The 27,031-nt window shown below is 54.1% G+C and overlaps 8 protein-coding genes across 8 annotated transcripts; 4 read left to right on the forward strand and 4 right to left on the reverse strand.

Moving 5' to 3' along the window:
• Nucleotides 1-533: 533 nt before the first annotated feature.
• Nucleotides 534-7,640, reverse strand: NCS57_00886000 (uncharacterized protein; the record flags this gene model as incomplete). The annotated part of the gene is made up of 1 exon (XM_053058659.1): nucleotides 534-7,640. One exon carries the CDS (start codon nucleotides 7,638-7,640, stop codon nucleotides 534-536), a length of 7,107 nt encoding a protein of 2,368 aa, XP_052912490.1.
• Nucleotides 7,641-8,760: 1,120 nt separating this feature from the next.
• On the forward strand, nucleotides 8,761-9,152 carry NCS57_00886100 (uncharacterized protein; the record flags this gene model as incomplete). The annotated part of the gene is made up of 4 exons (XM_053058660.1): nucleotides 8,761-8,773; nucleotides 8,827-8,862; nucleotides 8,931-9,046; nucleotides 9,099-9,152. The coding sequence occupies 4 exons, from the start codon at nucleotides 8,761-8,763 to the stop codon at nucleotides 9,150-9,152; spliced, it is 219 nt and encodes a 72-aa protein (XP_052912491.1).
• Nucleotides 9,153-9,360: 208 nt separating this feature from the next.
• NCS57_00886200 (uncharacterized protein) lies at nucleotides 9,361-10,137 on the reverse strand (the record flags this gene model as incomplete). The annotated part of the gene is made up of 2 exons (XM_053058661.1): nucleotides 9,361-9,991; nucleotides 10,052-10,137. 2 exons carry the CDS (start codon nucleotides 10,135-10,137, stop codon nucleotides 9,361-9,363), a joined length of 717 nt encoding a protein of 238 aa, XP_052912492.1.
• A 343-nt stretch (nucleotides 10,138-10,480) lies between these two features.
• NCS57_00886300 (Pre-mRNA-splicing factor 18) lies at nucleotides 10,481-11,573 on the forward strand (the record flags this gene model as incomplete). Its single annotated transcript, XM_053058662.1, has 2 exons — nucleotides 10,481-11,197; nucleotides 11,250-11,573. 2 exons carry the CDS (start codon nucleotides 10,481-10,483, stop codon nucleotides 11,571-11,573), a joined length of 1,041 nt encoding a protein of 346 aa, XP_052912493.1.
• Nucleotides 11,574-11,912: 339 nt separating this feature from the next.
• On the reverse strand, nucleotides 11,913-13,558 carry NCS57_00886400 (PCI domain-containing protein; the record flags this gene model as incomplete). Its single annotated transcript, XM_053058663.1, has 5 exons — nucleotides 11,913-12,143; nucleotides 12,197-12,958; nucleotides 13,014-13,294; nucleotides 13,353-13,397; nucleotides 13,489-13,558. 5 exons carry the CDS (start codon nucleotides 13,556-13,558, stop codon nucleotides 11,913-11,915), a joined length of 1,389 nt encoding a protein of 462 aa, XP_052912494.1.
• A 5,544-nt stretch (nucleotides 13,559-19,102) lies between these two features.
• NCS57_00886500 (Zn(2)-C6 fungal-type domain-containing protein) lies at nucleotides 19,103-22,177 on the forward strand (the record flags this gene model as incomplete). Its single annotated transcript, XM_053058664.1, has 4 exons — nucleotides 19,103-19,349; nucleotides 19,452-20,823; nucleotides 20,878-21,262; nucleotides 21,314-22,177. 4 exons carry the CDS (start codon nucleotides 19,103-19,105, stop codon nucleotides 22,175-22,177), a joined length of 2,868 nt encoding a protein of 955 aa, XP_052912495.1.
• A 1,100-nt stretch (nucleotides 22,178-23,277) lies between these two features.
• NCS57_00886600 (Xaa-Pro aminopeptidase) lies at nucleotides 23,278-25,111 on the forward strand (the record flags this gene model as incomplete). Its single annotated transcript, XM_053058665.1, has 5 exons — nucleotides 23,278-23,399; nucleotides 23,457-23,521; nucleotides 23,587-23,713; nucleotides 23,765-24,838; nucleotides 24,892-25,111. 5 exons carry the CDS (start codon nucleotides 23,278-23,280, stop codon nucleotides 25,109-25,111), a joined length of 1,608 nt encoding a protein of 535 aa, XP_052912496.1.
• A 377-nt stretch (nucleotides 25,112-25,488) lies between these two features.
• NCS57_00886700 (uncharacterized protein) lies at nucleotides 25,489-26,855 on the reverse strand (the record flags this gene model as incomplete). Its single annotated transcript, XM_053058666.1, has 2 exons — nucleotides 25,489-26,698; nucleotides 26,761-26,855. 2 exons carry the CDS (start codon nucleotides 26,853-26,855, stop codon nucleotides 25,489-25,491), a joined length of 1,305 nt encoding a protein of 434 aa, XP_052912497.1.
• Nucleotides 26,856-27,031: the final 176 nt, after the last annotated feature.

Genomic DNA, 27,031 nt, shown 5'->3' on the forward strand with positions numbered 1-27,031 from the left:
CTCTTCCCAAGAAGGCGGACAAAGGCCCGGCTACCGACGTGGGTCATCCATCATGCGGCCCCTGTCTTTGAGCCGTTTGTCAACTGTCTTCACGAATCGCAGAATCTGTCAAAGCCAGATCAGGAAATCATGCCGCTCGGAAACAACTGACATCGGATGTGTGCGTCACCCAGGAACGGAATTGGTTTGATTGGGTCATCTCGGTCTTGATTTCTCCATGAACCATTTTAACTCTTATTTTACAGCAAAAAAGATAAAGTATGCATGCCTAACTACTACAATCAATTACAACAAGACAAGAGGCCAGCAGCAACAAAAAGAACGCCTCCCTCCCTTCCTCATTAGCGCGCATCTGATGTCCAGATGCCGAACAAAATAGATTGCGCTGATCGTCCAGTTTCCCTCCTCCTGTCTGTGCTTTTTCTTCGTATGGTGATCCCTCTCCCACGTCCATCCCAGTTCCCTTCCCATTCTACCGCGCCCTATATCCATGCTCATCCCCACAACTCTTGCTCTTTTTTTGTCCTGCTGCTTTACGCAAAGTTGTCCGATCGGTCCACCCAGATGTCCTCCAACTCCGCAAAACTGTGGAAGTGCACAGGTCTATGCTGGTCGCTGTAGAATGGGATCGGCGTATCCAGCTTGACGTGCACTGGCTTCTTCTCCATTCCTGCGAACGCACTGCCCATGAAGCTATAGTTCCACCTACCGTCATCCGGTACCAGGAAGAAACCCCTGAAGCGCGGGCTCAGGAGCAGCTTGCGCTTCTCACCCATGGTTGTCGTAAAGCCCTGGGGCTGGTCGCTCTGAATGTCTTTGTTCTCTGCACCCCACTTGTAGCCAGCAGGAGTGAGACCCCAGGCGGAGAGAGACACACTACCGGGCGTGAACGCTACCGACACCGTCACCGTGTTGGTCTTGTCCCACTCGCCGTGCGCATCGAGGAGTTTGGAGTGCTCCGTCACATCTGTGGCAGACATGTACGGCAGCTCGTTGCCAGACACGGTGTGGATCACACCCAGGGGCTCCATACCCTCAAGGAACTCGCTCTGAGGCAGCTGCTGCGGTAGCTGCACGTTGCGAAGGCCACCGATCTGGGGGATCATGACGATACACTTGACCTCCTTGACCTGGTCGTTGTCTGGTGCTGATGAACCATACAAGTAACCAGCCACCTGCACCCTAAGATCCGCAATCGTGATGAATCGCTTTAGGATATTGTTAGGCATGACGTAGGTAATGTCGTCCAAATCGTTGTCGACTGATGAGACGTAGATGTTCTTGGCTCGAGTCCGCAGGTTGGATGTAGCGATGGCCCGGGTTCGCCACTCGGTCTTGGAAGCAAACGTCTGCTGCTCAAACTGCGACGTAGTCGTAACGATAATCTCCTCGCCGTGAACGTTCTGCGTCTTGGTGGTCACGGCCGTCAACTGCGCCTGTTCCTGCTGCTGCTTCTCGATCTCGGCTGCCTGTTGTCGCTGCATGGATGGAGCCGAAATCTCCATACCAAGGATAATGTCTCGCACTTCACTAGTGGTCAAACTCGACACATTAACATTGTTCTTCTTGCCGTAGTCGTTCAGGATGAGATCTCGGAGCTGCGTCTCAACCTTGATCCACTCCTCGTCCGGCAGAGATGGCCAGATGTGATGCTCGTGGGTGATGACGGTCTTGTCGGGTCGAAGGATGAGCTTCGTCTTGTCCGGGTTGACGTGGAGCGCACGCAGGATAAGAACGAGACGAGAGAAGGCAGTGTAAGACGAGATACTCTTGAGCCACTCATCGTACAGGTTGAAAAGCACCATCTGAGGTTCAGTCGCACGAAGGATCATGTCTCCCAGCTTCTCCACCTTCATCGCAGCCTGGAAGGGCAGTTGAAGTTCGGATGCTCGGATCGAAATGTTGGGGAAGTCGAGCAGATGGACCTCGAGAGGATCCAAAAGACCTTTTCGGGTCACGATCAGCTGCTTCGGCTGTTCCTCCACAGGCAAAGAGCGGATCAGGGCAGCCACTTCTTCGGCAGTCTTCCATTTGGCCAGCTGACCCAGACGTTTCTGTCCGGCCCAAACGCTAGTGTGAATAATCTTGAGGAAGAGCTGACCGGTTCGAGGGTTGAAGATGAAGATAGCACCGTTGATGGGTTTGGTTGTCAAGTTGCCCTCGAATGTCTTGTGGATGGTCACACGGTAAACGTTAGTGTCATCAATGAACAGCTGCGTCTGGTTGCTGAAGAGTTCCGAGTAGTTTTGTGAGTTGAGGAACTCCTGGTTGCTCTCAGAGGCGTACAGCTGCAGACCCTTTCGAATACGCTCCCGCAGAACGTACAAGGCGGGATTGGCCTTCATGATCTTGGCCATGGCTTGTTGAACAAGGACCTTCAAGCCAGGGAAGTACATGCCATAGGCAGAGTACAGGTTGTAAGCAAGATCAATACCAACCATGAGACCGGTAGCTGAGGGGTAGATGCTGGCACTGTCGGTTGTGTAGTCGAGGTACTTGGCACGGGTATATCGTTCAATGTCGTGAGAGTCGTAGTCACCATATCGAAGCTGGACATCGATCCAGAACTTGTTGGTGGTTGTGGGCTCAATGACGTCCTTGGTGTCGTAAAGGAGAGATGGTCGCGTGACATTCCACTTGTGGTTGGAGAACAGCAGAATATCGGCGCAAGAACTGTTCATCTTGTACGACTTTCGAGGATGAATGGTCTCCTTCTGGACTGTCTCGATGCCGAGAGACTCTAGCTCCTGGTCAAACACCTGGCACAGATCCATGACGACGGACTCGTGGATCTTCTGCCACAAATGGGCTCGGAAGATCTGGATAAGCGAGATCTTGAGAGTAGGGATCTTTCCGTGCAAGAAGATACCCGTAAGATCAAGCTGCACCTGGAAACCGACGTAGACGTTGGCGCGGTTAATGGTGGGCGACCACCACAAAGTGAATCGACGGTTAGGAATTTGGTTCAGACCGGAACGCTGAGCGTTCGTCAACTTCTTGAACTTCATGGATTCTTCAAACCCGCTCGCTTTCTCCCAAAAGAGGCCTTCCCATGATGGGAAACCAGTGGCTTTGAACAAGGTGTGCTCTAGGATAGTTTCCACACCACCCAGGGCTTGGATAACATCGGTTCGGTAAGCGTTGAGATTCCAGAGTTTTCCGTCATGCCGCTGACTGGTCCACCAGAAAGGATTGTTCTTCATGAGCTGGTAAACTTTGAACTCTGCTCGGGCACGGAAACCCTTGTCGAAGCTCAAGGTACTTCGGTCCTTCTGGAATAGAGTGTTGATTCGAGGGAGACCACGATCCCAGCTATCCTCGAGATCTTCAAGAGTAAGACGACGGTTCTGTTGATTAGCTTCGAGACGCTTCTGCGAATACTCGGTCCAGACGCGCTGAGAGTCGATGAACTCGGCCTCCCAGGGGATGATGTAACGGAAGATGTTGGGAATCAAAGTCTCCTCATCATGAGTCATTCCAGCTCTGTAATGAGTAACACCAGTGTCGGTTTGCTTCGACCAGCGTTTGTCACTTGCGGGAATGAGGATGTGAGAGCCAGAAATCATACCAAGACCACCCAGCTCCTTGGGGGTATAGAAGACGGCAGGAGGGAAACGAGACGGCATCTTGGAGTTCAGGCCAATCTTGACACGAGTCTGAATCTTGGTCTCGCACTTGACAATGGTATCAAGCAGGTCGACGGTGGAGACAGCTGCCTCTCGGTAGTAAGTGAAGAGTGCGATCAAGGCAGTGTTCCACTTGTTGGCAATCTTCGTGAAAGTAGTGGAGCCCGAGGACATGAGAATTTGTCGAATGCGGTTGTTGAACTTTTGGATATCCTCCTCAGTGACCTGCAAGAAAGCATGTGCTGTTCTCTCCTTGGTGGTGTTGTCGACAAGAGACCAGACACTGTCCTTGACCGGGAACTCATCGTTCTGGTTCCGAATCTTTGGCAAGATACGGACCTCAAAACCGCACATAGAGAACAGCAGATTAGGGTTGTCACGACTGTAGACACTCACGAAGCTGTCATCCCACTCAATCGTTGTCACGGATCGAGGCAGGCGGTTCTTCATGTCCCAGAAGACAGCTCGACCGAGGTTCACATCGTGACGCATCAAGCGCATACGCGAGTCTCGGGGCCAGCACTTCTTGCTCTTGTATCCAATAACGTTCTCGAAGTTGGGATCAGGCTGCTCAGTGAGGAACCGCTGGATGAGGTCTCGGGACTCTTCGGCGGTAAATCGGAGGAAGATCCAGACCTTGTCGATATATCGAGTGTAAAGTCGGATCGGGTGGCTGGTTTCTGTTTCGCGGTCACGGAACTGCAAGAAGTCGTTGGGGCTCTGAGGAGGTCCAGCAATCTCGCTGGCTCGCTGAGGTCCGAGCAGGAGAAGATCCAAGACAAGACCATAGTACTGGAACACGAATGCAGAGAACTGCAGACCACGAATCATACCGTAGCTGTTGACATGGTTCATGTCCTTGTACGTAAGCTGAACGTTGTTCTTGGCTGTGATGTAATCGGCCAAGTTGTGGTCCATGATCAGCCTCAGCAGAGAGTTGAGCAGCGTGAGCTCCATCTTCTCATACACCTTGGAAAGCTCCGTCTCGATCATGACATTGCACTCGCCATTTTCAGACTGCCAGACACCACCCAGGTTGTTGATACCTTGCGCCCACTTGTAAACCAACAAGGGGGGAACCTCAGAGTCTGAGGGCTTGATCCATGCTGGGAAGAGATGACGCTGGTCCGCCTGGTACCAAAGGTACTGATCCAGATAAGCATCGCTGATCTTCTCAATGGGCTCAATGTCATAAACGGGGTTAATGGTGCTGTAGTTGTCGTTCATGTCGATGTTCACCTCCTTGAAGGCTCGCTGAGTAAGCAGGAACCGCTTGATGCGCTCCAGCGTTGTGCCAGGGCTGTCGTAAGCTTGCTCAATCAATGCCAACTCTTCTCGTTGACTCTGGTTGAGGCGGCCCTTTACCGAGTAAGCTTCCCTCAGACGCTCGAGAGCGAGAATCAAAATCTTGGTGTCGTGCTTGTAGGAAACACTAGGGAAGGGGATGGGAGAGAACTTGCGCGACTCGAGCCAGTGCACAGTAGTGGTGTAAATGGCAACAGCCTCCTCAGACGAGACATAAGGACCGTCCTTCATGTGGTTGTGCTGTCGCTCTTGCTCGGCCTTGAGCCAAAGACGGGTCAAACGGCCGACGTTCTTCTTCGCCACCGTCTTGTCGACCGTAGCGCCTCTTCGAATACGCTCACGGTTGTAGTGGGCAACCGAGATCCACCAATCAGCCTTTGACTTGACATAACGAAGGATGATGTTCTCAATGGGCGCGGGCAAGCCAGGCACCTTCCAAGGGATGTTGCTCTTCCAGCATCTCCACGCCTCAGACAAGTGCTGGAGGACGGTGTTGACCTTGTTCTGCTTGATACCCTCGGGCATCATGTCCATGAGATCAGCCATCACAGACGCGCGGAGTTCCAAATCGAAATGGGACTCAACGCGCTGCTTTGTGACAGTCTTGGCCACTCCCTTGCTGTGTCGACCCTCGAACTGACGGGACAGGAGGTTGCCAAGCCATCGTTCGAGGAGGGGAATAATACCTCGCATAAAGAAGAGCCAGACTCTCCAGGCGGGAGCCCAGAAACCACAACCAGGTCCCTTGCCAACCGGTCCAGAGTTAAAACGGTAGTAAATGAGATGCTTCAGATCCTTGCAAGTTCGGATTTGGTGCATCAACTTGTACTTGTATCGGTACATACCGGTGAGCTGACCGACATGGTTGAAGGCGTACAGAATACCATCAGCGAGTTGGAAAGCATCGATGTTTCCAAGTCTGTATTGCACTTGGGCATCGACAATCAGCTTTGTCAACCTCAGGATCTCACGCATCAGATGGAATGCGTTTCCGAAACGAGACTTCTTTCGCTCCTTGGTTGTCAGAGTCTTAACGGGCTTCAAGTTGAAGTTGTAATCAAGATGGAGGTATGTCAAATTCTTGCGGTGGATGAGAAGGTTGAGCATGTTGAAACCCTGACGGCAGACCTGCAGACCAGCCTCAACCCAATCGATTGTCGTCTGCTGGAAGAACTTGGTTTGCTTAAGAGATCGCAGCAAGTTCTGCTTGTTCTGCGCCTTTGGTGTCTTCTTGTGAAGCTCGTTGAGGACAAAGTTCTTGAGGAGCTTCTGATACGAAACTCGAACCTTGACTGGAGGTCGGTCGGATGGAGGGTGCTCGAGATACCACTGCTTAACCAGAGGCACGTCTTGCGCCCGCACCATGCTTCCCGAACGTCGATCGAAGGGATATGGTGCCCACCACAGCTCGACCGCTGACGATGTGTCCTCGTTCTCAAGGTCTTCATCAGCAAGGAATGGCTCCATGCCGGCAGGGAGCTGGAAAGCATCTTCCTCCGGCTCCTCGATGTTTCCAGGTCCAAAAAGCTCATCCTCGAGCGAAATCTCGACGTTCTTTGACGCGACAGTTCGTGAAGAGATGGGGTTGATTCGGCGATCGAAGTGGAAGGTCGGCAGGTCGGGGTCATCAGCTCTGTTGAACACAACCTGGGGGTGAGAGTGCCATGACAGGTGCACACTTCTCGGGAGAGAGTTGTAAAGGAAGGGGTAGGCCACTCGGAACTCGGTTCGAATGGGGTTTCGGAAGATGATACGGTCGATGGCGTTGAATTCGCCAAAGTCCTCGTCATTAGGGTCGATATCCTTGTATAGGGGCTCGAATCGAGGTCCACCGGGCAGAGCGACGTTGAGGGCCTTGGCTGTTAATAGACTCTTGAGGTCGAAGAGGTAGAAGTAGTTTTTATCCACTACATCCGAAACAAGAGGCCGACTGAGACGGAATAGTGTGGCCATCTGGGGTAATGTGAGGTTCCAGGACTTGTAACTCGGTCCGTTGACATGGGGCGTGTCCAGGAGGGGTCGATGGTCGTAGAACCATTCGTAGACTGCCGCATCATCATCCTCATCGAGTTCCATCTGGATAGGCTCCAGGGGCTCGACATCCTCCAAGTTCTCAGACCACGACAGGGGAGGTTCTTCGTCATCAAACGGCGGGAATCGCATTCGCTTGAATAGTCGTCGGTCGGCCTTCTCCTTTCGCATAAACGTCCACATCATTGCCCACTGCGCAAAGAAGACGGGCTCGATGACTCGGGGGATCTCGTTGACAAGGGTCAGGCAACCGTTGACGTGGTACAGGACCTTGACTTCGCGCGCCGACTCCCAGGGCATGGGCATATTCTCGAGGAGCTTCAGGACCGCATGAGGCATGAACTTGAGAGCTCCCAAGTAGCTTCGCTTATCGTTCGTGTACTTCTTCTGCGAAACATCACCGATATCCTTGACGATCTTGCGCAAGTGCTCCGGTGGCATGTCCGCCTTCTGTGTCTGCACAAACCCGCCCTTCCGCTTCTCACCAAATCGATTGCGCTGATTTCGAACCCATTCTTTTTTCTTCTGGGCGAACTTGGCGATCTGGGGATCAGTCGGAGGGCGATAGCCTGGCGGAGGAGGTGCCGGCGTCGAGGGGGGAGGAGGTAGTGAGGACGACGGCGGAGGAGGAGGAGGAGGTCCCCAGCCGGGGGGTGGTGGCGGGGGATGCTGCGACATGATGATTCCGCGATGCGCGCGCAGCGACAACCAAGGCGGAGATGAAGTGAAGTTCTTGGTGTATGGTCGCCTCCGTCGCGACAAATTCAAGTTCTGGTCGCAGGGGCGACGCGCTAGGTATAGTGGGTCTGGTCACGTGGGTCATGCAGGAAGGCAAATGAGCGCTGTGCAGGCATCAAAGACTCGAAACTGAACTCAGTCGACAGAAACTCCTGGGAGGATAGCCATGGTGAAAATTATCACGCAAAGTGTGCCGCTTGTTTCTACACCTTGTGATGATCACGTTTGCCTACTAGCGTGGAGGTCAAAAGATTTGATAAGGGCCTGGGAAGGCCTTCAGAGCAGCTTGGCAGAAATATGCAGCACTAACAAGACTGAAGCTTGTACCGAAGCTTCAATAACACAACATTGGATGCCAATAGGCTCCAGTCACCATAAATCGCGCCGCGGTGGCCTCAACAAAGCTTCTTCCGGGCTCCCGCCTACATCTCATAGTGTGTGTGCCTAAGCATCATTTGTGGGGTGTACATGTTCTTGAGGCTTGAGCTCGATAACAATTCACGGGCGTCAATTGCCGGCTTACGGTATCTTGTTTTGAATTGTATCCTTGGCTCCTGTACCTCGTTCCTCTACATGTCCCGTCGTATACCTCGTTTGGTTGATTCATAGGCGCTGGGTATACGAACTTTGCTAGTATCTCAATGACAACGAATTCAACACTGAGCAAGATGACAGTACGTTCACGACGAGGATTGATGCAACACATTGAAACACAAACACAATGCTTGTAATGAATGAAAGAAATCCCAGCTCTAATATTACATTAAGTTCAACTAGAATAACAAGTATTCGCACTATATATTCTTTCCAAACATCGCAAACGCATTTTCCCTAAGTTTCCGACTGGTTGCTACAGGGTACTTACCCACATCTGTGAATCGCGCCCGGCTGTGATCCTCAGCTCCAGCCAATGGCGGCCACTGGAATTGCGTTACCTAAGCCTCGAACCTTCAACTTCCGAGCATCGTCGTCCCAAGGTAAACGACCTCCAGCTTGACCACCACGACGGCCAATTCGCCCCCGAACCGCACCAGCAAGACACCCGCTGCCGTCAATCAAAATGGCGCACCTTAGTAGGCTCCCCGACATGCCGGATTGCTGTCAATCGCTAACCACCGCCCGACAGACGTCAAGCCGGACCCGGCTTACCTGAAGTATCAGGGTGCGTGACTTCTCCCCGGCTTCGACGACAACCGCCCTCCCCCGAGCCTTTCTAACAGGATGGAACAGCTATGATGAAGACCCGTCACCACTACTTCCGATGGACTCCCCGAACCGCCAAGATCACCTTCATCTACGTCGCCGTGATTCCCGCCATCATGGGCTACATTGCCTACAAGACCGACGTGAGTTTTGCCGAGGAGCACGGTACACGGACCGAATCACTGACAACACAAGGGACTGTGGGACTTCCGAGCGAAGCGAAAGGGCGACCTCGTCTACGAGAAATAAGTTCACTTGATGCCGGAGATGTGGGAATTGTACATATAAAGCGTCCAGCTTGGGATAGAACCCATGGTAGGAATTCAATGGAACGAAAAGGTCAAAACGACGGCATTTACAAGTATTGAATGACGTGAAATTTCGGATGAATTGTCAAACGGCAATTGGGTATAACGCATGACGCCGCCAACCTAACAACAGCATGGTCCTCACTCTACTACCACCTCCCTCTGCCTCTCGATCTCCCACCGGGGCCATCCGGCAGCGTCTCGCCTCTCCTCCACTCGCCCATCGGAAATCCGCCCCCGATGTCGTCTCTCCAACCGCCTCGTCCTCCCCGAGATCCGCCACGACCAAAGCCATTCTCTCGGTCCCGAAACCCCCCCCGCGAACCACCTCGGCCTTCACGCGGGCCTGGGCCTGTCTCCCTTCGAACACTCGACGCCGGGGCCACTGACCCATCTGAAAAAGGTGGTAGGATGGCGCACGAGATGTAATCGCCCACCACGAATCGCGCGTCGCTGAGTGTCTTCTCCACGTCCTTGGGCCCTCTCAAGGGGGCATCCATGTCGACGTCTTCTGGTGACACCGTATCTGGCTCTCGCTCACCTATCACAATGCTGCCGAGGTCCTTAACACCAAACCGGGGAGGTGAGTTGGCGATTGCACTGGTGTTGCGCAGATCTGGAAAGACGAGTTGGAATACAAGACGAGTTCCAATGGCGGGGGAGGGGAAGGCGGATGGTTTGGCGGCTGCTAGTTCGAGAGCCAGCTCGTGGAGGGTGCAATCCGGCCATGTGTATACAGAAATGTGCGCCGGTTGTGTATGCGACGCGAATTCATCTGGCCTTTGATAATCGTTGGTGAGTATTCGATCTTGAGAGCGGCGGTTGGTGGGCCTTCAATACCTGTGAAGTGCACCAGTTCGAAAGAAGAGCTGTAAGAGAAACGGGGTCGTGTCCTCGCGAAGCGATTTTTGCTGCGGAGACGCCATATCTGAAGGTCTGACCGGCAAGACGTGAATATCTCTCCCAAAGTGAAATTAAATTATCCAGAGACCTTTTGTATATCGATGGTCGTAAAAGACGAGAGAGTTGAAATGCCATCACGTCCTGTTGAGTCGACCCATATTCAGCCGGGGTATAACCGCAATCGATAACCATGTCGCGACCAGGAAACCTCAAGATCCATCAACTTCAACTTTGCGACAACTGCTGGAATCATTCGAATCCAAGACCTTTAACGCCGAGATCTATAAAAGACGAAAATATCAGTTGTCTTTAACCACACACCCACGACAAACGCACCCTCATTAGCGACACATCTCCCGTATCACCATGGACTTCGCGGCGTTGATGAACAAGGAGCTCTCCAAGTCCAAGAGCAGCGGCAGCAGCGGCGACAAGAAGTACCTCAAGCGCTCAGAAGTCGAAGCCCAACGCAAAGAAGCATACCTCGCCGAGCAGAAGGCTCTTGAGGCCGAGCGCGAAGCCAAAGCCGCTGCGAAGCGCAAGCGCGAGGAGGAGGTCACCGCCGAGAACGCCGCCCGTGAAGAGAAGCGCCGTAAACTCGCCGAGGAGTCGCGCCGGAGACGTGAAGAACAAGAAGCCGAGGAGGAGCGCGCGAGGCGGAAGCGTCTAGGCCTGCCGGAGCTGGTGAAGGCCAAGAGCGAGGATGCTGAAGATGGTCTCCAGGGCAGCGAGGATGTGCCGGAAGAGGAGCTTGTCGAGAAGCTGAGAGCGCTCGGCGAGCCGGCAGTGCTGTTCGGAGAGAGCCATACTGCAAGGGTCAGAAGATATCGCAAGTTGACGACGGTGGTTACAAAGGGGCCGATACCGACAACCCTACAGCTGGTGGAGGAGAAGGATATGAAGGTCGACGGCACGGTACCGCAGGACAAGGAAGGCCGCAAGTGGCTCTTCCGGCAACTGGCGAGCTATTTCACCATGGTTCTGACGGAGTATGAGCGGGCAATGGAGTCTGAGAAGCGGGATACGAGCGCCAGCAAGACGGCATTCAATGCCATGGTACAGACTCGTGAGAATATGAAGCCGGTATGTCTGCTTGTCTTATTGGTGCTTGAATCTTGAGACTAACTTTCTGTAGCTGTTTCGCAAGTTTGAGCAAGGAGAACTCGACGACGACATCCTGAAGCCCATCATTGAAATCGTCCAGGCTCTCCAAGAGCGACGATACGTGGACGCCAACGACGGATACCTTCGTCTGAGTATCGGAAAGGCAGCCTGGCCTATTGGTGTGACCATGGTTGGTATCCACGAGCGAAGCGCTCGAGAGAAGCTGCACGACGGCGAGAAGGGTCATGTTATGGGCGACGAGGTCACGCGCAAGTATCTGCAGAGTATCAAGCGCTGTCTCACCTTTGCGCAAGTGCGGTGGCCTCCTACGGATCTGAGGCAGTTGATGGGCTGAGAAAAAAAAGCTGGAAGCAAGATAGGAGACGGAAGACTGGATCCATTTTATATATGATACCCCCGCAAGGACGCGGAAGAAGTGAATACCAAATAACTACAAAGCAATTGCCAGTGATCTCATTTCAACGCATGCCCCTGTACGCCTGATCTAACTCTAATAGGGCTACCTATGCACCTATTGATGTGTGATTTCTTGGTGATCGGATACCTAAACGCCCGGATCGCAATGGTGCAATTTCGTCTCTCATATTTTGTGCTCTTCCATCAAGCTTGGTCTTGAAAGGGATCATCTGCTGAGCTTCTTCTAAAACCTTTTAGATCGGCCGACGAAGTTCCCCTAAGCTTCAGCAGCGGCGCCTTGCTCAGATGCTTTAGATTCGTCATACCAAGTCTCCTCGACACCTCGACCGAGAAGAGGCGGCTGCCTCTTACCCACGACCTCAAGCCCAGCCGAGATTATGCTGATGCGGCGGAGTCTCTCCTTGGCCTCGAGCTCGTACTGACGGGCGACCTCAATAGCACTCTGCTGCATCTGGAGACGGGGGTCAGGCTGGACCGCAATGAGCAACTAGGCAAGCGTTAATAATCTGTCATCGTGTCGTAGACATGGGTTGATGTTACCTTGTTCTTCGCGTCTAGTCGGGCTCTGAGCGTCCCGTCCCGGATCATAGATACGAGCTCGTCCTCGATGGACTCCCCCTCTGGCGCAAAAGCCTGGTTCAAGTTGTCCAGAGTGGCACACGAGAAGGGAATAAAGTACTGAGTGATGCACTTGCTTCGAATTTGCGCGTAGATCGCCGCGACATGTCGCTGCAGATAGATGTCCAGCATGTAGTCATTCCGGAACGACTCTAGAATCGACAAGCAGGCTGAGTATCTACCATTCACGAAGAGGCTGATAGCTTTTCGGACATGAGGCTCGTGCTCGAGGAATGATCGGAACGATGGGTTGTCTAGGACGCGAGCCTGGAGTTCCTTTCTCTCCATGGTGGCCAACGCCAGTAGACCTCCGTACGTAGCGATATCATTGGGACTGGCGATGTGGTTGTACTGGGTGGGAGGGATATCGAAGTCAATCTGTAGGAAGTTCTTGGCTGCGTCCGAGTAATGCTTCAACCCAAGGAGGGCAATACCGGATACGAGCTTGGTGAAGGGCTGATAGAACTTCTCCTCCTCACCACTCTGGACTCCGGTGATTTTGCCGAGACTGTTGATTACCATGGACCAATCCCGGCGATAGAGATAGATGTTGACAAGATGGAGTCCGCAATCGATGATGTGCTTGGTTGTCGTCACATCCTGACGCATGCGGTTGTACGCCTCGGCTGCCTCGCTAAGCGATCCTATCTTCTCAAAATGCTCTCCAAGCTCCTCGTTGCCCATCTACACATCTTAGCACTGCCCGATTCTGTGTTTTACACTAGGGGGGGAAGCCTACCCGAATGCTTTCCTTGATCAAGTTATGACGGTATTGCTTAAGTTCGGCTTCGAGTCGTGCGGTTTCGGCTCTGTTCGCGCGATCGGTCTTATCGACCCAAGCCTGGTCTTTCTGAGCTTCTGGCTCCCCGGGAGCCGCAAAGCGGATGCAGTCCCAGGCATCGTTATACTGGGTTATGTCTGTGCCAGCCTTGGCCTCAGCAATAGCAGCCTTGAGAGCGTCGATACATAGCGGTACCGAGGACTTTGCGATGTGGAGGAGACGGTCGAACCTCGTTCGGCCTGGGCACGGGAGCTATTAGCGGGGTGGAAGGAAATCGACGAGGTTACTGCAACGAACCGGAGTAGTTCTGGACGTAAAGATCGAGGTCAAGCTTGGGTTGCTCTGGAGGGAGTTGAGTCAGCAATGCTCAAAGAACGGCAGATTCACGAGGCTCATGACGTGAAGAGCACCTGCTGGCGGTGGCTGAACGAACCTCTAACGATGGTACCACCCTGGTTGCTCATCAGGGTAAAGAAACCCAGGAGAGAGTTTGACGTCGACATGGCGAATGTGAGTGTCGGCAGTCAAGGCCCTCGAGCTCATCCGGGGGTAGGAATGTGAAGATCAGAGAGCTCTGGAGCTTGACGTTTGGAGGGTCGCACGTGTTGGTGGCCTTGCGATGCTAGGCTGCGGTGGGGGTGGAGGAGCTGGGGAATTACGTGAGGTGGGGGATCTCGGTGAGACCAAGGTGAAAAGGTGAGTGCAAGACAAGGTGAGTCAAGATTGCTTGGCAAAAATGTCTGAGAATGATCCTTCAATTAGAGGTCATCATCTCTCAAACCCAAATTTTTATATATGATTCATCAATGAAGCCTAGAATAGTGATTTATGAACCTTTCCTCGCAGTTGGTAGCGATTATCTCGCTCAACATGTACCCTTCGAATTTGGACCAGAGTGCTATGAATAACAGCTGCGAAATACCGCCTTTCGTCGACCGCTTCTCTTCTCCGTCTTCACAGCTCCGATGCCGGTTTGCGGAGCCAAATCTCGGTCCCGAAGCGGCAGGCTGCTGCGCCGTAAAGCAGATACGGCGGCCGACTTCACCGTCTTGCTCGATAAACACTTACACTGTGGTCGGGCCAAGACGGCACATCGAGCCTGGGATTCACAATGTTGGCGGCTGGACGTCATGATATTAGCTCAAGAGCGTTGCACTCCGCCATTTGTCGTTCTGCAGGAAGCGTCTGCCATATCAGCCACGAGAACATGCCATTCATGGGGGGGGGGCAGGAATCTCGGCTTCCCCCAAACTCGGAGTCATCTTTGGCATTCTGCGAGTGGTGGATTTCGCGCCGTTACTGGCATCAATGCGCCGCCTCTGTCGTCATCTCACCTTTGACCAAAGAAAGCCAGGTGACTAGCTGGGATGATTGAGGCTTGAAGTTATTCCCGTGGTTTTCTAGAAGCAGGGGAGGAGAGACAACGTTGCAGATGGGCGCGAGGTTATCCACCATCGTGCATCAGACGAGCGAGCCATGCCATAAACACATCTCCGGCACTTGATGCAGCCATCGTCCTAGCGATATCGCCACAAATTCGGGGACACTTAATCCCCAGAATCAACCCCCAAAGTCTGATTGCGCCAAGCATGACGTCGTTGGGGATGTGCCGGCTTCCCGGTGCATTGCTTCTCGTGTCCCGCGTAAGCGAGAATGTCCATGTTGAGGATATCGTAGAAGCAGAATGGCATTAGTTGGACGCTATTGTGAAGAAAATGCGTCGTCAGCAGGGGTGGCATGATGGGAGCACCTCACGACGCGAAAAAGAAAATGGCGCGTGTAAATATGGCCAGGGAGGATTGTCCTGTCTGGGAAACGATCAGCGGCGTCACTCGACTCTGGACGAGAGACGACGGCCTCAGTTTACTCGAGAGTTAAGATTTTAAAGTCTTGGGTGAGATGTTTAGAGTACAAGAGATGTAAGCCATAAGGCTGAACGAGCCGGCACGCATGGTTCCATCTGCCCTTCCAAGAAGCATCGTGGAAGAGGTTGAAACAAAGCTTTAGTGCCAAGACCAAAGCCAAGACCTCGTCTCAGCGCGGTTCTCTGCACAAACTCGTTTGCCTTCTCGTCCGGCCTGCTCCGCCCTTATCGGCCGAAGAGAGAGCCATGCCGACCCAGAAAAAAGGACGACGGTTGTGCATGGGTCTGACGTGAAAAGAACCATCGGGCACCTTTTCAGCCAATGGGTTTGCCTCGCGACCTGAAAGTCGGGGCGAAGAAGCGAACAAGGTGAGAGAGAGCCTTGCCTGTTGAGGTTCGTCCCATGGAGGGCGGAATGGCTTGGCGACCCAGCTGCAACCCCGTGCCCGGAGCAAACCCGGGCGAGAGCCGGAATGTGAGAGGGCAGGTAAAAGGAGAGGGAGGGATGATGTCATGGACGAGAATGACTCTGAAAATAGTCACCGAGAATAGAGGACGCGCATATCTTTGGCAGACAAGAGACGCCGCGATTGTCAAGTGGGACGCCGTTTCGAGTCCATTCTTTACTCGGCCGTACTGTTAGTTCATTACGAGGCTTCTTGAGTCTGGAAATGCGGCATGGCACGTCGAGACCAGGATTTGTGGCATTCGTGGCTCCCCTGCTCCTCGTGTGGCGCCCACCTTCCCAAAAGGCCCCGGCGAAAAAAACGACCCACAGTGCCGTGTCAGCTAGGCACTGGGCGGCCGCCATCTTCCGTGTCTCCCGGAGCCGACGACATGGTTGCTTCCAGATTAAGCTTGCTCAACATTCGACCCTAGGGCTGAGGCTCGTCGGGAGCCAGCGCAAGAAGGGCCTGCAGACTCGCTCTAGCTTTGCTGTTCTGCTGCTTGTCCGTCAAGAAGTGACTGGTTGTGCCAGTACGTCATGATGCAGAACATGCCATCTGTGTGGCTTCTTCGGGGCCGCCGTACCAGTGAGAAACGGGGTGTGTCAAAGAGTCGGCCGCTGTTCGGTCTTGGGTTGTTGTCTCACCTTATTCCACACAATTCGAGGGCTCACTGCTCACACACGGGCCACTGCTCAGAAGGTTGTAGGTTAAGGTATGAACAGAGTTGGGACCGTTTCTTACTGCTGGGAGATTCGCGTAGGTGACACCGGCCTGTCCGGACCTAGATGAACCAGTGATATGTTACTACGAAGACTTGGCTTTCCTGACGTTTGATATTCGAGATGCCATCGTCTTCTTTCACGACTGGCATTGTCTGCGAGTGAACGGAAACTCGCCTTGGATAACCCTCAAATTCGTCTTACACTGCCACCACGAACCAAGTCAGAATGGCAACACTTGACAAAAAGGTTTCTGATGCCCAAGCCGTGAATCTCTCGTACGATGGAGGCTTTATTTCGGCAGCTATTCTTATTGAGATCCACCACCGCAGATAAAACGGGAACACGACATCTCTCCACAAATCCTGGCAGTCTCCGTTACGGTCCGCTCTGCTCAACCACTCCCGTCTCGTGCTGGCATCCAGATAGAGGCCTGCCCATGCAGTCTCATCGAAGTGGATGGGGGATCTCGCTGACGATGGTGGTCTAGAGCCTTTGCTGGTTTGCCCATTCGTCCATGGGTCCCCATAAACCTCCGTTTGGCCATCCATGCCGCTTTCCCCCCTTGTCGCTATCACAGCCCTCGCGTCTCGCGGCTTCAGAGCCCACCAGCAAACTAGCCGCAGCTCACTTATGCAGTGCTGGCAGTATCTGTATCCGCTGCGGTACATTGCTGCCGGCCGTCTCATGCTGGGCTAGGCTAGACGCACAGCGGCCGACGCACAGCAGGCTCTAATTGTCTGGAGCTATGAGGCCTGGCCGGCCACCGTCCGGTGGATGGAGAGGTCCTCGCTCAAACGGGGGGCGCCCTGAGACTGCGAGTTTATTTTGTGGCCGCGCGGCTTGGGATCATGGGTGGTCGTCTCTACTCCCGTTCCACTCGCATGCCCTGACTAGTGGAGAGGCCTTGCTCTTTTCTTTCGAGGTTACCATCCCGTCATAGCCGTTCTTCCGCCTGTGCATGTAGGTGGTAATGAATGATACGCGTTCTCATTTGCAGACGACAAAAGAGACATACAGAGAGCGTTGAACAGGAACGGAACCCCAGCAGCCAGCCACCGACGCGTTATTGGGACAGTGAGTGTCGAGCACAAGGGCTTACCTCTGTAAACTCAACATGAGCTGAATGTCTTTGTTTAGAAAATAGGAAAAAGTTAGCATAGAGAGTTGGCTTAGATCAATTGACACGTTCCATGGCGCCGCTCAGCGCCGCTCAGCGCAGTGCTGGCCTGGACTCTGCACTGGCCAGAGTCCTCCTACATCTGGGCTCGCCCCTAAAGGTTGTCCCCCAGGGCCGATCCCACCTGCAGCAGCGTGGAAATCGCTCGGCCAGGGCACAGTGCGAGTTGCAAAACACCGAGCTCCCTCCACAATCCCCCCCATCCACCCTCCACTCGAAGCCTCCCGTCAGGTCTCCCCCCCCATTTCTCCAGGTGCCGTGTATCCAGCGCCATCTTCCATTATTCCCGGTCTTGAGCATCATCGCGAACAAGGTGTCCCTTCAGCTTTGGGGCATATGTTCCTTTCTCTCTCGTCTCAGTGGTTGCTTTGGATCAATCAATCGACTTGCCTACTCGGACGGACTCCGCTGATCCTGACCTCTTGCTCGCCCCGTCCATTTAGAGCCCTCATCTCCCGTGTCTTTCACAGCGCTTGAAGCCATCGTCGCCTTCAACTCAATTCTGGCCGCCCTCCCCTCCCCCTTGCTACTACGTTAGCTCACGGAGACATCCTTATCTAATATTTGACTTGCGCGTCTCCCCTTCCTCGTCGCTCCATTCTTGTCCTTCAGCCCTCGCCAGTCAATCGCTCGCTGGCGCTTGGATTTTGCTTGGCTCCGGCTCTTGGCTCGACATATCCTGTCCCTTGGTTCTTCTTGGCACTCAACTTTTCAGGCCTTTTGTCTCAGCATTCCCTTCCTTCCTCTCTGGCTCCTCTCATCTGCCCTCCCTCAACCTGCCACGGCCGTCCCTCACCGGCCCCGGGCGTTCGCTGTGCGGCATCTCCCTACGGCGGCTTCATCACCCGCTTCTGGCACTCTCCGTCCGTTCCCCTACCTCTCCAGGTTGGAAGACGGCACCACGGCACGGCCGTACTGTGTCGATTATACAGTGCTGATTGGCTCTGACAAGCCCCAAAAGGACCCGATCGAAAGCCCCAAAAGCCTGGCCTGGTCCTTTTGAGAGTCGAGGTCCACTCTCCACTCGCTGACTCCCTCCTCGTTCGTTCGTTCATTCGTACTCTCGCTCAGCTAGCTCAACTCAACTTGGTCGCCCGCTTTCCTGCTGCTGGTCTGGTCTGCCCGCCCCCGTCCGTCGGTCGCGAATTCTCTCCCCCATCCCAACTCCTGCTCTGCGACTGTACTTGACTGGTACTATCGTCTACTCTTGGCCGCCCCTCGCCATCATCGCGATTCCGTCTTCGGATTCTACTGCTGCTTATTCCCCGCCTCTTCGTCTGCGGGAACCTCTCTTGGCGCCCTCTGTTTCGCGGATGGCCTAGGCCTTGAGTCTTGGGGCGATTGGGACATGGGCTGCCGCTGGCCTCGCTACCTGCGACCCTGCAACTCATCCATCCAGCAGCCCCTTCGACTGCCCGCCTCCGTCTCCATTTCTGCCGCACGCCGGCGACGACTACAACCTTCTCCTTTTTGAACACCTCATAGTATCTGATCCGTGGCGTTCGGCTTTTGTGTGGCTATCGAGCCCGACACCTGGTGAGTGAAAAGTGCTTGCGAATCCGTCTGCCCATTCTGCTCAAGTCCCACCGACACCTGAGCGTTGCACTCCTGAAGTCGCCTTTCCTGCGCCTTATTACCTCCGTCCTCGACGCCTTCGAGGCTGAACCGGCGCGATTTGCTCACGTTGGCCGAATCAATCGGTCATGGCTCATTTTGCGCCCTGCCAGGACATTCACGATCCCTTGTCTTCCGCGCCCTGCCCCCTCCCACCTCGAACTTGCTCCATTCATTAAACCATCAAATACATCGCCTTTGCTAATTCAATCAAGCCCAAGATGTCACCAGACGTCGCCGATGACGATGCCGGCCAGTCTTCGACCCAAGACTGGCAGGATAACGATGCCCCATCGCCATCAGCCAGCATCAAGTCCGATAACGAGGGTGATGAGGATGCACCCAACGCGCCATCCCAGCCCATCCAAAAGCGACGACGAGTAACGCGCGCTTGCGACGAATGCCGCCGAAAAAAGATCAAGTGCGATGGCAAACAACCTTGCACACACTGCTCCGTCTATAGTTATGGTATGAAGCCGGCTCGATTTCCTCCCTCGCCCAATACGCCCATTTTTCGATCCCCTGATCTTTACGACCGACAGCGACGCGCGAGCTAACCTTGACTCTTAGAATGTACATACGACAAACCCTCGAACAGAAGAAGGAATCCGGCACCACAGTATATCGAGGCTCTGGAAAGCCGTCTGCAACGCGCAGAGTCACTATTACACAAATTCATGCCAGATGTCGACCTGGCCGATCCCAATCTTGACCCAGCCATTCAACAAGAATTCCGCAATCGAGAAAATGCACGCGCCCAAGCCGCCAAGGCTCGACAGACCCAGCCGCCCCAGCCCGACCCGAATGACGCTCACCTCACTTCCATGATCGACTCGGTTGGCCAGCTTGATCTTGACGAAAAGGGCAGCTGGGATTTCCACGGTATCTCTTCCGGCGCCGTCTTCTTGAAACGCATGAAGGAGCATTTTAGGGGAATGCTTGGTCCTACAGGAAAACAACCCTTCTTACCACGCGCCGAACGACCTCCAGGCCTCGAGTCACCATCTCTCTCCTCTGTCGGAACGCCTTTTTCTGCCGTACCAAGTTATCCCGAGCTACCACCTAAAGATGTTGCCAGGAAATTGTGTTACTATTCCCTCAGCTGCGCGACCTGTCTCGTTCGAATTGTTCACGTTCCCACTTTCTACGATAATATGGAAAAGATTTATGACCGGCCGCTCGACAATCTGACGAAAGAGGAAACGCAATATCTTGGACTGCTCTTTTCTGTCATGGCCCTCGGCTGCATGTACAACAATCTTGACGACAACGACCCCGGAAGCATGGCTTATCGAGAAGCGACGGAAGAAGGTCTCAAATACTACAATGCGGCACGATCCGTACTACAGGACCTCACGGATTGCCGCGATCTCATCTCATTACAAGCTCTCTTGTTCATCATTCTCTTTCTTCAAGCAACATCAAACCTCAGCAGCTGCTACTCTTTCGTCGGTATCGCACTCCGTTCATCGCTGCGAATTGGTCTGCATCGACACTTGCAGCACGAAAAAATCGACACCATCGAGCAGGAAGTCCGCAAGCGCGTTTTCTACGTGATTCGACAGATGGACATTTATGTTTCAACACTACTTGGCTTTCCTCTCCTCCTCAATGTCGACGATATCGACCAACCTTTCCCTACAGAGGTCGACGATGAGTACATTACATCGACTGGAATCCTGCAACCACCTCCTGGATCCTCCTCTTTCTTCCAGGCTTTCAACGCTCATTCAGAACTGATGGAAATTCTGTCCAAGGTCACAAAATATGTGTATCCAACCAAAGGACTGGGTCAAAGTCTCTCCAAGGATAACAAACCCGCTTCAACCTATCTGATCAGCTATGGCCGGATCAAGGAAATCGAGGCCGACCTTCACTCATGGTTCGAGAGGCTGCCTCAGCATTGGCGACCAAGCGGTGAGGGTCCGATAGAAACGGTCCGGTGAGTAGTTGATCCTTGAAGACTGTTAGACTGAAATGCTAATATGAGAAATAGCATCCGGCATCTGCTCAGATTTGCTTATGCGCATGTACAACTTGTGCTATACCGACCATTTCTACACTACGTGTCTCCTCGCCTGAGCCAAGGGAACAAGGTCGACGAACTGTCTTACGCTTGTGCAGCGGCCGCTATCAGCGTGTCTCGGAATATCGTGCACATTGGCCTGGAGATTCGGAAACAGCGTGTGCTCAGCGGACCTTATTGGTTCATGCTGTACACCGAGTTCTTTGCCGTCCTCTCACTTGTGTTTTACGCCACAGAAAATCCCGAGAAGCCTGGCTCTGGCGAGGTTCTGGCAGATGCCCGTGCCGGAAGGCAGATGATTGCGGCCCTGGCAGAAAAGAGCATGTCGGCAGAAAGAGTGACGAATGCTCTCAAGGTATGTTCTCCTTTTTCGTAACAGTCATTCTTACTAACATGACGGATATAGGTCTTGTTTGACCAACTGCCTGAGCAATTGGACGCTGGACGCGTGCGACCAGCTCCCTCCAAGAAGAGGTCGGCGCCCACTGGGCGACCATCGTCTGTGTCGTCTCACCACACCCCGATCCCTGCAAGCATGTCGTCACTCGGAACGGCCGATTTCACTCGCACCAGCCAGATCTCGACCAGCTCGTATCCAACCACACTCTCCCAGGGCACCATGGATCCCATCGCGGGCGGGAACATGCCAGGCTTCCAGGACACCGGATTCTCGGCCAACTTTGGCGACTTTATGCCGGTTGATATGCAGCGAGGCACGCCTGAATCGACCAGCAGTACGGCGACAAGCACACAGCGAAACCCTTACACGGGACAGCCGCTCAGCATCCATAACCCCGTCAACAAGCTCGACTCGCTCATGTTTCCATCTGAGGATCCTTTTGCGTACCCGAACCAGCCTATGATGGAACTCGGATTCCCCAGCAAGACAGAACAGTCTTCCAGCATGGGTGACCACAACCAGGACATGCAGCTCTTCCTGACCGGGACGTTTGATGACGTGGAGAGCCAAATCTTTGGACAACCACCACCATACATGGTGCACCAACAGGCCCAACCCATGATGGGTATGCCGGGTCAAATATACAACCCGTCAAGCGTGATGGCCATGCAGCAGGGTCAACCAATGATGCAACGCCGGCCGATGTCGCAGACGCACGCAATTCATCAGGGGCATTCGATCTCAAACCGGAGAGCACACACACAACGCCACCAAGAAAGGCAAATCCAGCAAATGTTTACGGAGCAGGGAATGCAGGCGGACTGGGGAGGTTTCTTTGGTTCTGGAAGAGGAGGATTTCAAGGAATGTAACGGTCTCTACATTTGATACCCACTTTACGATACGGGAGGAAGGAAAGCGCGCGAGGCGTTGGCCATTGAATTTCACTTTGTTTTTATTCGGGGGGGAGAGCGATTATGATTTGAACGATGAGCGTCGGGATGATGGCAGTAGGAGGTGGATGTCTTTTATCGGAGGAGGGAGGGTAGGGGGAACCGGGCAACGCCAGCGACGCAAGGACGAAAAAAGAGGACCACATTCTTAGAGAGATGGACCGGGCACATAGACGGGGCGCGATTGGATGTATATACCTGGAAGGTCTCGGGAATGTGTAGGATGGATATACGCAGTAGACCGACATGTTGGGTTGGGAGGATAGGATAGGGGTGAAGGGATGAGATGGGGTGTAGGATGAGAAAGCTGCATCTTGTCAAGGAGTGCATCTTGTCATGGATATAGATGTAATGATATTTGCCTTGAGGGCATGAAGAAGCAAAAGCTGTGTCGTTTGCGTGAAGAAAGTGTTGAGGCCAAGATAGCCACTTGCCGAGGCGCTATGGATAATTGGATGAGATGGATAACTTGATAGGACTGCGGCTATTAGCACATGCTTGAAAGGTGTCTTGGAGCATGTATGAATATGATTAGAGGCGCTCTAGATCGTCCAAGACAAGGGGTAGAGTAACTTGCTACGTAGTATGTCTTCGCGACAATGAATGACACGTGAATCTTTCGACGCCAACTCCCGTCCTCAACATTCAGATCGGGGCTGGTTGCGTCATGAGGTCGATGCATTAGTATCGGGTCGAGGCGAATGGCACCAGCCACCAAACGTTAGCAGTTGGGGCGGTTAGTGTTGGTCAGGTAGCTATGGTTGCAGGGCGTTATCGCTGAGACGCGATACGCTGAGCTAAGCCGTCGAGCACCGCAACGGGACAGGAACTGGCACCTTCTGGGAGGAGACCTAGATACGGGCTGTGCCGGTCGGAGCTTCATATTGCGTCTTTGTCCTTTCACACAAGGTTAGGTTTCTCATACCTCATACCTACTATTTCATTTACCCAGGATCGCGCTGGTCTTCTCGCATCCTCCTGTATTCATCTCGACAGCTCAACAGTCAGCGACATTGGTCATGGCAGCTCTCACAACGCCGCCCAAGCTGGTCGGCGGGGATGACCGGCGAGACGCACCGCTAGCACGTGAAAGAAACACCATCCTCTTCGAACTTGTGCCCGAGGATGAGTTTGACGCGCTGTGAGGATCCTTGCTCGTCTCTGAGCGTTTCTGAGCTGCTGGCTAACCGCGCGGTAGATGCGTCGAGGTCAAGAAGGGTAACGAGGGCCCGAACAGTCGGAGTAGCGGTAACAAGTATCCCGGTATGCGACCAGCTCACCAATCTCATCTGTTGAGCGTCTATTCCATGCTGACCGTTGCATTGTAGCAAAACTCCATGCTCGCAAGGTCGCCGCCGAGCTCGGTGCCACTGACGGCCTCATCTATCTTCCCGGTGAACCCACTCGGCTCTACGAGGACTCGGATCAGTCGCCTCCTTTCAAACAACGCAGATAGTCAGTCGCTCATTACTCACATTGATGAGCCGTCTTCTAACAAACGTACAGCTTCTATTATCTGAGCGGTGTCGACTTTCCCGACTGCTCCGTCACTTACGAGATAGCACATGATCGCCTCACGCTCTGGATCCCCTACGTTGAGCCGCGACAGGTGCTATGGTACGGTGCCACTCCCGACGCCGCAGAGGCGATGCGCCGCTTCGATGTGGATGATGTCCGATACACGGCTCAGCTATCCAAGTTTCTCCATGGCCACCTCCGACCGGCCACGACTCTCTACGTCCTCCACCCGGACCAGGCTCCTAAGCTGGCTGACCGTCCTCGTGGCCAGACGCAGATTAACTGCTCCAAGCTGCGACCTGCCATGGACCAAGCTCGAGTGATCAAGACAGACTATGAGGTTGCGCTTATTCGCCGTGCTGCGCGCATCTCGGCGGCTGCTCATCGTGCTGTGGCCGAACGCATCCTCAGTATGCGGAACGAGCAGGATGTCGAAGCTGTTCTCCTCTCAGCCTGCACCTCCCGTGGTGCTCATGCCCAGGCATACCCCATCATTGCCGGGGCCGGTCCCAACGCCTCTACTTTGCATTACGAGGCCAACAACCAGTCTCTAGAAGGCAAGCAGGTCATTGTTGTCGATGCTGGTTGCGAGTGGCAATGCTACGCCAGCGATATCACTCGGACACTTCCCCTCACCGGTAGCTTCACCAAAGAGGGCGCCGCTATCCATGCTATCGTCCAGCGTATGCAAGATGAGTGTATAGCGCGGATCCGCCCTGGCTGCATCTTCTATGAGCTCCATCTGCACGCCAGCGACGTGGCCATTCAGGGGCTTCGCAAGTTGGGCATCCTACGAGGCAACTTTGACGAGATCCAAAAGGCTGGCACCGTCGCTGCTTTCTTCCCTCACGGCCTGGGCCATCACGTTGGCTTGGAGGTTCACGACGTTACCGGCGCCGAACGTCTCTTGATGAGAGACAACTTCCACATTGAGGGTGGAAAGCGTGAGATGGTTACGGCCACGGCCCTGGTCGCTCTGCAGCGAATGGTAGCTGCGCCGCCACCTTATAAGGGACGACAGGCTCTTCGACCCAACATGATTGTCACGGTTGAGCCTGGAATGTAAGTGTAATTATCCCTCTTGTGACTTATTTGATGCTAATCAAGTCCCTCAGTTACTTCTGCCGACCTTTCATTGAGGGATACTTCCTCAATAACTCGGCACACGCCAAGTTTATCGATCGCAATATCCTCGAGGCCTACTATCCCGTTGGAGGCGTTCGTATTGAGGACGATATACTTGTCACATCTGATGGACATGAGAACCTCTCTGCAGGTGCGCCCAAGGGCGATGAACTGCTGGATGTGATAAACGGCAGCTTTGAGAAGATTTGAGGGCTAGTAGGGGGTAATATGCTCAACGAGCAATGGGGTTAATATTGAGAAGTGGATGGCGGGTATATATGGCGAATGCATTGACTAGGTGCTTTGTCTTTTACTTGCCGTGGTTTGGTCAGTTCAGCGGTTTCAGGAATGAGAATGATATAGGACAACACAGGTCAGCATGCGGCACTATTGGTATCAATTTATGGAATTTATCATGCTCATTGCTACCCAAAACATAAACTCTCGCATGTGCAGCTCATACATCTAATATACAAGAACACATTGACGATTAAGGAAAGGCGTGAAGTCGTAACAACCTCACTCTACTAGATACACAACCGCCTACCCACCAGGTATCGACCCTCAGATGCACCCAAGACATCCGCTTACAAGTACTTCTTGGGCATGGTGGCCCGCCGCCGCTTGTAGATGACATAGGCGGCAACGAGGGCGAGCTGGGTGCCGAGGAAGAAGAGGACCAGGAAGCGGTGGCCGGGGGTGCTGGCCATGACAGCCTGGGAGAGCGAGTTGTGGTGGCTCGAGAGGACGTCGCGAACAGAGCGCTCGGTGGACTGCAGCTTGCGGGTGAGGTCCTTGCGGAGGCCCTTGACCTCCTTCTCGAGCTCGATGACGCGGGTCTGCAGCGCCGTGATGTCGTCGAGCTTGCGCATGTCGGCGCGAAGCTGGCCGATGAGGCTGGTCACCTCCTCGTGGCGCTTGACGTCCTCCTGCTGGTGGCGCGACGAGGTGCGGTGCAGAGACGAGAGCTGGTGGTTTGTGTTTTGGAGGCGGTTGTGGAGGTCCATGAACTGCGTCTTGGACGTCTGGAAGATATCGGGGTCCTCGTCGGCGTACTCGCCCTCAGGGACCTCCCTCTTGGGGGGAGCGCCTCGGCTGGGGGGGCTCTTGTTGGGCGTCTGCTGCTTCTGCTGCTGCTGCTTGGGGGGGTCGTTGTTGCGGACGGGGGCCGAGTCCGAGTTGTCGGCCATGACCACCACCTTGAAGACCTCGAACGAATCCGGGTTGTCGGGGGTCGCGGCCGTGACACCGAACTGGTAGCCAGTAGGGATGCTGAAGCTGCCGGACTCGAAGCACAGGTTGCCGTCGACCTCGACGCGGAACGAAGTGGATGTCTGTCGGAGCTTGATCTGCGAGGGTCGGCCCAGGTTTCGGTAGTTGTAACCGCAGTGACCAAACGACAGCTCATCGACGTTGCTCTGCCTCGTGAAGTCGACGGTGCCGTCGTTGAGGAAACCACGGACCATACCGCCCGCGCCGCCGTGTGTGTCCACCACAAGAGCCAGACCGTCAAACTTTCCGACGGTGTAGATGCTGCCGGAGCCGATAGAGGCAGGACCGTTGCGGACCAGCCAGATGTTGAGGTTGCCGCGGCCGCGATCGGGCCCGTTGGCTCGGAAGTCGACGTCGGCGATCCATTGGTTGCGGAGCAGAGGCTGCTGACCCCAGACGGCACCGCGCTGGTTACCGGGGGCGAGAGGCGTGAGGATGATGCGGTTGGAGAGAACCTCTGGCATCTGGGGGTTGCCCTGGAGGGCAAAGTTGGGGATCTCCCCGCGGGATTCGGGGGGACTTATCCTAGACGAGGGGGTCAGCGAGACATACAAAGGTTGTACTACACGGGAAGAGCAACAACAAACCTTCCAGCATGACCGAAACTGAGCTCGCTGATGAGGTATTGTGCCTCTGAGAGGCCTGCTGCCAGCAGCGCAGCCAAAGATAGAGAGAAACGCATGGCGAAGAGAGGGAAAGACGTAGGTGGCTCCAAGCTGCGAGAGGCCGTTCAACAAACAAGGGAGGACAAAGGGCGGGCGGTGCCTGGCGCAGGACGAGAGCGCTCAACCTCGTGACTGGACAAGAACAAGAAGCGTCCGTCTGTCTGTCTCTCTACCCAAGCTCGGGGGGGTTGAT

Source organism: Fusarium keratoplasticum, chromosome 6 (genome assembly GCF_025433545.1).
Source record: "Fusarium keratoplasticum isolate Fu6.1 chromosome 6, whole genome shotgun sequence".
Taxonomy (NCBI): domain Eukaryota; kingdom Fungi; phylum Ascomycota; class Sordariomycetes; order Hypocreales; family Nectriaceae; genus Fusarium; species Fusarium keratoplasticum.